The sequence below is a fragment of the Trachurus japonicus genome, chromosome 22 (genome assembly GCF_045865225.1).
Source record: "Trachurus japonicus isolate A0001 chromosome 22, Traja_1.0".
In the NCBI taxonomy this organism is placed as follows: domain Eukaryota; kingdom Metazoa; phylum Chordata; class Actinopteri; order Carangiformes; family Carangidae; genus Trachurus; species Trachurus japonicus.
The window spans coordinates 25,772,128-25,783,425 of NC_140928.1; the positions used below are offsets into that span (position 1 = coordinate 25,772,128).

General features: G+C 41.8%; 1 protein-coding gene and 1 non-coding gene across 2 annotated transcripts; both read left to right on the forward strand.

Annotated features, from left to right (window-relative positions):
* The first annotated feature begins 418 nt into the window (after nucleotides 1-418).
* On the forward strand, nucleotides 419-8,864 carry hhipl1 (HHIP-like 1). The gene is made up of 9 exons (XM_085766751.1): nucleotides 419-792; nucleotides 2,078-2,724; nucleotides 2,837-2,980; nucleotides 3,854-4,182; nucleotides 4,585-4,711; nucleotides 5,564-5,709; nucleotides 5,825-5,906; nucleotides 7,499-7,581; nucleotides 7,681-8,864. The coding sequence occupies exons 1-9, from the start codon at nucleotides 496-498 to the stop codon at nucleotides 8,247-8,249; spliced, it is 2,424 nt and encodes an 807-aa protein (XP_085622877.1). The 5' UTR covers nucleotides 419-495; the 3' UTR covers nucleotides 8,250-8,864.
* A 1,499-nt stretch (nucleotides 8,865-10,363) lies between these two features.
* On the forward strand, nucleotides 10,364-10,436 carry trnat-ugu (transfer RNA threonine (anticodon UGU)). Its single transcript has one exon. It is a non-coding gene; the product is annotated as a tRNA-Thr (tRNA).
* The last annotated feature ends 862 nt before the right edge of the window (nucleotides 10,437-11,298 follow it).

Here is an 11,298-nt window from a genome sequence, read left to right on the forward strand (position 1 = left end):
TCCGCCTTCTGCTGACCTGGATATGGACAATACAGACTGTGGAAAAACTCTGTTTTCTTCTTTGACTCTTTCACTGCCTCACCAAACATTGTACTGGGCCTACACTAATAATGACAGGGTCGCCCTCTGCTGGGCAACAGATGATCACGTTCATGATTATCCAACCAAAGATGACAGTTTAACCCAAGAAACTACAATAACAGAGGAACCCCAAGATGCACTGCGTGCGAGCTTTTCTCGAGGAGAGCTGACATAAGTTAGGGATGGTTGGTGGGTGGGTGCAGGGGAATGGCTGGCTCCTCAGACTGCTGGCTTCCTCCCACTGTGTGTGTGCACATGCATTGGGACAGCTGTTGGCTTCAGCCTCTCGGTCCACAGAGCCCCGGCTGACAGACACTGGGTTCACCACGTCAGAGCCACAAACAGGAGCAAAGTGCACACAGGAAGCCGCGATCTGCACGACTTTGTCTTCCATGGTCTCCAACCTACGCCACAATGCGGCGATGGTACGGCAAAGCCCCGGGTCTGCTACCGTGGATCTCGCCGTTTGGCATCTTGTGTTTGTCGAGCTTGTGGGTCGCACCTGTAATGTTACACCCGCAGTGTTTGGATTTCAAGCCGCCTTTCCGACCGCTCAGGGAGCTCGAGTTCTGCGTAATGTACAAGGATTTTGGCTGCTGTGATTATCAGAAGGACCAGGAGCTGATGGCGAAGTACTACCAGATTATGGACAACTTTGATTATTATGGGTATGCCAACTGTGCGAGCTTCGTCGTGGAGCTGCTCTGCCAGGTAGGCATGCACGGACAAAGGTCGACTTGGCGCAGTCCACTGCGTCTCCATCATGTGCCAAAGGGTCTGTCCAGACTCCAGACAGCAGAATAACAGACTTAAACAAGTAGGGGACGATCCGCTATGTGAGGGTCTGACTCTACATTGACACAAAACAGTGAAAAGAAGTTTAATAATATGGTTTCATGGTAAATGATTAAACACAAAACTTAAATGAAGGGGACAGAGCTAAATGAAGGTAAAGGTCACCACAGATTTCCCTTTAAACTCCGAGGTGGGTTTAATAAATTGTCATATGTAATGCCTGTAAGAAACTAATCTGTAAAGTATGGACATATAACTAGCCCATACAATTATTATATGGTTATGAAGGCGCATTATCTCATATGACTCAGTAGCATATGTTTATATTATAGTGACCAAAAGTCTGATATCAATTATCCAGCAGGACATGTTTAAAATGAATAAGAAAATAGTACACATAAATGTATTTATCATTTACATTATATTTTATACTTACAGTTTAAACCTAATGCTTACCATATATTATGTAACATCACTTTTGATAATAAGGACATCTCCCATGTTATATCACTGAATGGGAAACTTCCTGAGACATAAAAAAATGACAACATAAATGTGCTTGATGTTCAAAAAAAAAAATGTTATTATCGGTGATTCATGGACACATGACTATTACTTTATTTGTTGCAGATTCAGCATATTGTGTGTATATAGCTTACTTCCTTAATGTGTCAATTGTGTAACAAAGTTTTTCTATAAAAACACCTTAAAGCTCCTAGAAGAAATCACATGAATGCCTCTGTCTGAATGTACACTGACCCCTCATTCTATAATGCCTTACCTTAGTATTTTTGTTATCAGTGTAGTATTATTGAGATTTAATCCAAGATATAAAATATGTGCTATAGAATGCCGAATGTCACCGAGGCTCACAAATAACAAAAGTCTACTGTCGCCTATGCCCAAGCCACAAGGAACTGCAAGGAAGATGAGGAACACTTCCAATACACTGAGCCTGGCAAAGCAAACACACTACTTTTAAATAAGTCTGTTACATTCTGGAGTTTAGTAAATGAAGTTCACAGCTGCATAATAGCTTTGAAGACTGTTCAGACAGATACTAGGTTTAGACCTTGTCTTGTTCATCTGTTAACATGAATGAATGAAAAATGACTCTACAATATCATCATGAATGTTAATGTCACTGTTGTGTGTACAGCCTCTACTGTGTCTCATCTTCTGCTCATCTTCATCTGTTCAGGAGTGTTCTCCATATGCAGCTCACCTCTTTGATGCTGAGGACCCCAGCACCCCAGTCCGGACCATCCCTGGTCTCTGCCCAGACTACTGCTCCCAGTTTTGGACCAAGTGCAGCATTACCGTCCCTCTCCTGTCTGACGACCCACACATCACCAGAGTCAAAGGAGACCAGACCCGTCTCTGTGAATATCTGGCGCTTGACGACACAGACTACTGCTACCCACACATCCTTAGCAACCAGAGGCTAACACAGAATCTGGGCCGGGTTCAGTCCGACTCGGATGGCTGTCTGCAGCTCTGTTTAGAAGAAGTGGCCAATGGTCTGCGGAACCCACTAGCCATGGTCCACGCCAATGATGGTACACACCGGTTCTTTATAGCAGAACAGGTGGGCTTGGTGTGGACCTACCTTCCCGACCGGTCCAAACTGGAGAAACCATTTTTGAACATTACCAAGGCCGTCTTAACGTCTGCATGGGAGGGGGATGAGCGAGGATTTCTGGGACTCACCTTTCACCCCATGTACAAATACAATGGGAAGCTGTATGTGTATTACTCAGTGGAGGTGGGCTTTGATGAGAGGATCAGGATCAGTGAGTTCCATGTGTCAGCCAATGACATGAATGTGGTGGATCACACCTCTGAGCGGTAGGTATGGACAGCAGAGCCAGATTTGGTGATAGAACTCAGCACGTACTCTAAAGAACAAAGAAAACGAGGAATTGTTTTATCGTATTTGTCATGTCCACTGTCTTTCCAGGGTTATTCTGGAGATCGATGAGCCTGCATCAAACCACAATGGAGGGCAGCTGCTCTTTGCAGATGATGGTTACTTGTACATCTTCACAGGTGATGGTGGAATGGCAGGGGATCCATTTGGAAAATATGGAAATGCCCAGAACAAGTAAGAAATGATTTGATCTGAAAAACCATGTACACCACCCCTGGCAAACATTATGGAATCACCACTCTCTGAGGATGTTCATTTAGTTGTTTTTTTAATATAACTTTCATCCAGTCATCCACAGTCCATGATTGCTTTTCATTAGCCCACTGTAACCTTGTTTTTTATGTTTAGGTGTTAATGATGGCCTTCATTTTTCTTTTTTGTAGCCTATGTAAATCCCATTTCCTTTTGGCAGTTTCTTACAGTTCGGTCACAGACGTTGACTACAGCTTCCACCCATTTGTTCCTCATTTGATTTTGTGAATTTTCTGTTTTCAAAACAAGTTTTCTATTTTGACGCTATTCCATAATATTTTCCTCAGAATTGAGTGAGTCCATATTTTTTTCCTCTTCTTGATCTAAAACAAAAATGTGACTGACTACAACAATTTTCTTTCTTGCTTTTTTTTAGTGTTTCTTAAAGCCAGAAGGTTGGCATTTTGAATAGAAATTGTTTTGTGGCATGTCTGTGATTTGCCCTTTTTCTACAAAATTAAACAACTACATGAACACCCTCCAAGAGTGGTGATTTCATAATTTTTTGCCAGGGGTTGTATCAAAGAATCGATGTGGGAGGCGGTGTTTAGCTCAGTTGGTAGAGCACCCGCCCCATGTGTTGAGGCTGTAGTCCTCACTGCAGGCGGCCCTGGTTTGAATCCCGCGTCGAGTATAAAAATAAAAAAAAAGAATTGATGTGGTTGCAAGAAAACCTAAGAATAATGCTTAGGGAAATTTTGGATGCATGTTTGTGTCATAAATCTATACATTTTGTTTTGTTTTGTTTTGTACAATATTTGGATTACATCTTTTGTATTATCACATCTATTTCAGGTCAGCTCTTTTGGGTAAAGTTCTTCGGATCGATGTGGATAACAATGAGAGAGGCCCACTGTACAGAGTACCTCCAGATAACCCGTTCATACATGAGCGAGGAGCTCGACCTGAGGTCTATGCCTATGGTGTCCGCAATATGTGGAGGTGCTCTGTAGACAGGGGAGACCCTCACACCAAAGAGGGGAAAGGACGCATCTTCTGCGGGGACGTAGGCCAGAACAAGTTTGAAGAGATTGACATTATTGAGAAAGGACGGAACTACGGCTGGAGAGCTAAAGAGGGCTTCTCCTGCTATGATAAGAAGCTGTGTGCCAACAGCTCATTAGGTAGGCACTCTCTGGACAACTCTAACTACATTGCTCAATGATTTACACGGTAAGCCCAGCCAAACAGGTAGAATGTGTCTGGTTGGACTTACATTATCATCATCCTCAAGAAGACTCATGTCTCTTCAAAGAGGTGGTATGATGATGTCCTGTCCTGTCACAGCCATGTAAAGAAATGCACTGATGGGAGATGAGATGCTGAGACAGTACAGCCTGACATGAAACAAGATGGCAAATCTATGCTAAAAAATACAATGTTGGGCTATTCAAATTTAAATCCAAAGTATCAGAGAAAACACATTTTCAATGGTGGATATCAACTCACTGCCTTCACTGTAAAGTGTCTCATCCAGATTAACATAAAGAATACAAAGAATGACCTTTTGATTTTTTTTTCCACAGATGATGTCCTGCCTATTTATGCGTACCCCCACAAGATGGGCAAGTCAGTGACCGGTGGCTACGTGTACAGAGGCTGTGAATACCCCAACCTGAACGGCATGTACATCTTTGGAGACTTCATGAGCGGGTAAGATTCAGTCTGGTAAATAACATGTTTCTGTTTGTGTTGAGAACAGCAGTGAAAAGATTTTGAGGAATGGAAACAATATAATATCAGATATAAGCCTGTATAAAACTTTGATAGATGTTTGTTTGATGCCCCCCTTACAGAAATGACATGTGGTCTATGAACTAGTTTGGACAAGTACATAGAGGGGAAGTTCCACTGGGCCCGTATCAACCAAAAACCCTTTCTCTTTAGAATTTATTTTCCTACACTCCCTCTACCATTGTACTTAATTTTCCACCATCTATAGCCTTAGTGCAACAGAATATATTCAGATTCAGATTGAGACTCCAACTCACACTACTTAAACTACTACTAAAATCCCATTGTTTTTTACCTTGTCCATACACATAAACTCCTATGTCAGAGGAAATAGAAGGGACAACAAGCAGTGATATGTTAAACATGTATATAGACAAAAAAACATAATGTTACAGTTCTGATAGTGAACATATATTACTGAATTTGAATGTAAATATGACAGTCATTTAAATGTCTTCTTTAGCAGAAGGTACTTTGATTAGAGGTGCATTGTAATGCCAACCTGAGGGAATAACAAACAGCAGATACTCACACTAAAGAACCAGGTGCAGTCTTTGTTAGTTTAATCATTGATGAGAATGTAATTTAATTCAATTGTGTTGCTTTCTGTCAACTCCATGCATATTCCTTTTAGGCTGTATTGTACTGTGGGAAATTGCGTATAGTAAAAATCAAGGTACTACATAAAGGTTGATACAACACCTTGTCATAAAACAAAATGGGATGTAGCCTACTGCACATTAGAGACTGTGGACTTTATTCCTTGTCTAGGCGTTTGATGAGTCTGCAGGAGGACAGAAACACGAGGCAGTGGAAATACAATGAGATCTGCATGGGGTTGGGCCTGACATGTGCCTTCCCTGGACTCATCAACAACTATCACCAGTACATCATCTCCTTTGCTGAGGATGAAGCTGGTAATTCCTAAACACAACCTCAAAGCAGCCCATGATACCTGGAATGTTCTGTCTACGTCGGGAACTAGTGACTATAGTGTCGGCTAACATTGCCTTTTGTTTTTCTTTCCATCAGGCGAGCTGTACTTCATGTCCACTGGAGTACCGAGCGCTACGTCACCTTCGGGAGTTGTTTATAAAGTGGTGGATCCCTCAAGGTGGGCTAATATAAGCATTACTTTGCCTTTTTTCCAGATTTACCGTCACTTCATGAAGAAAATAAATGTAACCTGCCATGTTTGGTAACCGCTCAATGCTCATGAGTCAATATGTGCAGCTCGGTTTCAGCTTATTGGACAATACATGGGTAAAAAAGACGCACATCTGTTCATGATTACAAATACAGACATCTCCTGCTCAGCAAGCATGAGGGACGTGCAGTATCGTGACCACACTTAGCTTAGCTCTGTGTCTCTTCTTCAGAACAGCCTGTCTCTTTGGAGATATTAGAAGCAGACCTGTAGCGCTGTTTGTTTACATACTAAAGCATACTGATGCTCCGCCCACATAGCTGTGACTCATTTCTAAAGTTATGTAACGGCTCTACAGTGGTGGTTTTACATAAATCAGCTGCAATGATCACATTTATGACTGACTTGAGACTCATTTGGGAATATGACGGAACATCAGACAAACAACTCAGCACCACATCATGGATGTAGCAGATTGTAGGTAGTTAGCATAGCATTAAAGGAATAGTTCAACATTTTGGCAAATTGGCCATTGCCATAATCCCTATAGTTTTAGGGGTAGGTTTGTTACCTTTAATTGTAGGTGCAAGCTATTTTTACAACTGCGGAGCAGAGCCGCAAGCTGCTCAGAGCTACGCTACCTCATGGAATTTCTTGGTTTCCCTCTTAAAACTCATCAAATACACAAACCAACAACTCCAACACGCTCTGGTGGACAAGTTGTGATCTGCACATTCACCACACTATGAGATAATAACAAACGTTGCGAGACAGAGTTGTTTTTAGAGGCAAATTCATGCAAAACCGCTGATGCACGTTCCCGTCGGGGTCAGTTTTTCGGCAAGCAGTCTCTGCATTTGCCTCGAAAACAACTCTGTCTTGTAACATTACGTTATTATTTCATAGCGTGGTGAATGTGCAGGTCACAACTTCACACCGACAGTGTTTTGGAGTTGTTGGATTGTGTATTTGATGAGTTTGATGAGGGAAACCAAGAAATCCCATTAGTCTCCGTAGCGTAGCTCTGAGCAGCTCACGGCTCTGCTCCGCCGTTCTAAAAATAGCTTGCACCGACAGAAGGAAAGGTAACAAATCTACTCCTAAAACTACAGGGATTATGGCAGGGCCAATTTGCCAAAATGTTGAATGAGTGAACACAAGCAGTATTGTGTTTTGACTCATTTCATTTACTGACTTGTGTGCCACAACATCCATGAGGAGAGGAAACAAACAGTTGGAAGGATGCTAACTTTTTTCTTTTTCTTGTCATCTTCATAACTGACCATGTTCCTTAGATGCCATGGATTTTTTTGTCACGTAATACATGAATGATGTATGGAAATCAATCGCACCTCATTCGATTGTATTAGCTCTCTACAAGGGATACCTACACTTCAGTGATGATCCGCTGGATCTTCTAGTGCTTATTTGGCTGTGGATATATTATGTCTTGAATGGAAAAGGTGTTGCAGCATGGTGTTCTGGCATCATTACAGACACAATTGGAAGTTTTTTTTTTATTATTGATTTTTTTTACTCTGTTGTTTATTGTTTTTCAGACGTGCTCCACCAAGGCAGTGTCACTATGAACCTCTTCCTGTGAGAGTGAAAAGTAATCTCATCAAGTTTGTGCCTCAGGAAAGTGAGTGTCTATACTTGTCACTGGCTAAATCTGATCAAATGTGTCACATTTATTGTTTATGTTGATATTTGGTGACCTTTTCCTTTGATCCTCCATTAGGACTGATTGGTGTTGAGTCTTCAGACAATAACCAACCTGAGCCACCACCCACAGAATCATATGACTGGCTTCAAGAATTAATTGATCGCCTCGGTGAATTGGGACCAGATTTAACCACCGCTTCACCAACCACAACTACCACCAAACCACCCAGGCAACCGAGGCGGAAAGGTCGGCGCAGAAAGGGAAAGTCCAGAACGGAAACTGCACCCGAGCACCAGAATGGAAGGGTGAGGCTGTCTGGAGACACCGAAGGCCACAGCGACCGTGGAAGGGTAGAGGTCTTTGTTAATGGCGAATGGGGCACCGTGTGTGACGACCTATGGACCACCAAGAACGCTGCAGTGGTTTGTCGGCAGCTAGGTTTTCAGTACGCTCTGAAAGCAGCTAAGAACTCAGAGTTCGGTGAGGGGAAGGATCTGCGTATTCTACTGGATGATGTTCAGTGTGACGGCACAGAGTCCACCCTGCTGGACTGCACACACGCTGGCGTGGGGACACATAACTGTGCCCACTATGAAGATGCTGGGGTGATCTGTGGCAACTCGGACTATGTTGTGCAGGTCTAAATGTGTAACTACTTAACCTTAATTAAACCCACTGTCTAAAAAAAATCAATCACAAATCTAACATGGGTAGCAACAGGTTTTTTCAATTGTTAAGAATTCTCATACCCACAAGTGTGTAAAACAAAACAGCATAACTTCATGCCATAATGTGTCCAGCAGCTACAATGGAGTTATACATCATAAATGCGTATGGAAGCCTACTTTTCCCCCTTTTTATTAAACCCACATGTAAAGCAAAATCTAAAGCAGGAGTTGTTGTGGGCTGACAAACCTTTCATGTGGTTATTTATGGGATAACCTGACAGCTGGAATTTAATGGTGATAGGCAACACTGTAACTATATCCATGCTTTCCTTCACTAATGTCTGCAGTGGCACTTTGCTTATTTTACTCAAAGCTAAATGTTTATATGAGAGTTTATTTTTAATTTTTTTTATTGTTTAATTTGAATATTTTGGCTTTTCAGTGATTTGTTACAAAAAACTTTTTATAATAATATGTGTCTGAATGTAATATTTCCTAATGTGCTGAATGTTCATTACCCACTGAATGAATGTCTGGTTGTATCCACAATTTTTGTAAAATGATTTCAATAAAAGCATTCTAGTCTATAAACCCAGCTGGTACTAATCAATTTAAGGAGAGAAGGACGCTCACTACTGTAGCGTTAGACAGACTACTGGTTGGAAATGAAAATCTGAATGGCAATTTGTGGTTAAAATACCCCACGGGTGAAAGCGGGGTGGCTGATTTATGGTCCGACCCAGTTTCTCCGCTCCCCTCACCCGTCCTCGGCTACACAATGCCAGCTCGCTCCATTGTCCCGATTTTCTTTTCTTTTTTTGAGGGGATAGAGTAACCAATAATGTAACTAGCAACATAACTCAATACTTCTGAAATAGGGAAATCAACTTGATTAGGTTACTTTTAAAAGGAATAGGCTACTTTTAAAAATTTGCACAACACTGCTTCTTGACCCTTGGTTTTCACCATGCATAATCAAAATGTTTGAAAATAAATATTTGTTCTTGTGTAATTTTAAGACTAGTAGGCTACATTTAGTGATTTACATTGGGACTTTAGGCCTCAGTGGAAAACGCAGAGACAGTGGAAAAGCACCTTCAGCAACATCACACGAGAGAGAGTAGCCAACATTACAACCTTTTCAACAACTCTCGTCTAGAGTGTAATTGTTTAACAATAGGAATAAACAGCTTGTGTTTCAACCTTTTACAGTCTATGGTTTCAACGGGAATAGTTGAGCAGCTGGTCTAAACCATAGACTGTAAAAAGAACTGGTACTGCAACACATTTCCCGTGATGACGTCATCGGGACGCACCTGGGCATGTGCGCCTTGTTATCCTGGCTCTCCTTTCTCTTCAGAAAAAAACATCAATATCTCTGCTAAAGAAGTTAGCTAGCTCAATATTCTTAGTCCTGCAATGTTTGTAACTGCAGAGGCTCCAGAAGACCGAACAAGATGTTGCCGGAGGAGGAAGAGAAGAGAAGAGAAGAGAGTGAAGTTGAGAAGAGGAGAGAAGAGAAGAGAAGAGAAGAGCAACATGGGTAGATCTTGACCTGGCTCTGTTCTTTCCTCCGAGGCTCCAGCCTGACAACAAACGGCCGCACACACCGCTGGTAGTGGGTGGAGATTCAGAGTGTTTTTTCACGACTACACTAGGCTACAGTGTAACAGCCTACTACTGTACACAAATGAAGAGAGAGCAAAAATCCCCAGCAGGGCTTTCAAGAAGGCAACATATCAACTTCACTCCTGCGTTTATCTCGGGTCGGCTTGTTAACGTTAAACATTCAACCAATTATGTTCGTCGATGACCACCATCTGGCTGCAGGCTACTATCTTTCTTTTACAGTAGCTACACTTGTCTGATACAACTGTTCCCACGCCACGAACGTCCCACTTGCTGTGAGTTCACCTTCGCCGCGACGCAGCAAGTGTTGTGGTCATTGTTATAGCACTCAGATAGCTACAGGCTATTTTACTCATCAGCGTTTAAACATAAAACTCGTGCCGTGCGACGTTTTTGTAACTGGCACCACGCGGTACAGTATTAACGATTAAACCCGGAAGTCCAGGACATACTGTACAACCGGCTCCATAGCTCAGTGGTTAGAGCACTGGTCTTGTAAACCAGGGGTCGCGAGTTCGATCCTCGCTGGGGCCTGTTGAGGGACTACCTTTTTTCTTTGGACATTTCAGTTTTTTATTGGTTCACATCAATAACTGTATATTAGCAAAAACGAGTACAGTTAATTCAACAAAATGTAGCGTAGTGCTGACACCAAGTGGTCTTTAAAAGGCTGCCATGAAAGGGATTAACAGAGAAACATCATTCATAATGGAGACTTGGATTAAAAAAATATACTTTTTTCTTTTAATATTACATTATAATGATATTATAATTCAAGTCTAAATGACAACAACCAGTCCTAGGTCTTACATGGTTTGCTGGATGTGGGGTAAGCCTAAACACCAAGCCAAAGTCCAAAATGACAGACAATTGATACCAGCCAGTTGGAGTTTGTTTGAGGGAAAATTTATTCTGTGCTGAGAAGTTCATTGATATGCTGAGCACTCACTCTCAGTAGCTGGAGCCAGACTAAACACATTGCACCCTAACAATATGAGGCTCTGTCTCTCACCCTGCACCTCCATATCAGTCCTTTTTCCCAACCCAACCTGAACTTTAATGGCTCCTCAATAATACAAATTAGGCAAATACCACTAATAGTCTCTTACTTTTTCATTCAGTTCTTCTGAGGTAAATCTATTTCAAAATTTGAACTTGATTGTAATTTTGAGCGGTAGCTTTATTGTAAAATTCTAAATTGTTTCCACTGTTGTTTAATCACACGCAACAACAGAGATGTCAGTAATGACTCCAAACTCGACCTGTCCATTCAAAAGACAAACCAGGTGAACTGTGCCAAACTAGGGAAAGGTGTGTTCTAGAGATTGTAGACTGCGTATTGGCTATGGATGGATACAGTTATTATGAGTAGCCACTAGATGGCAGTGTTGTGTTG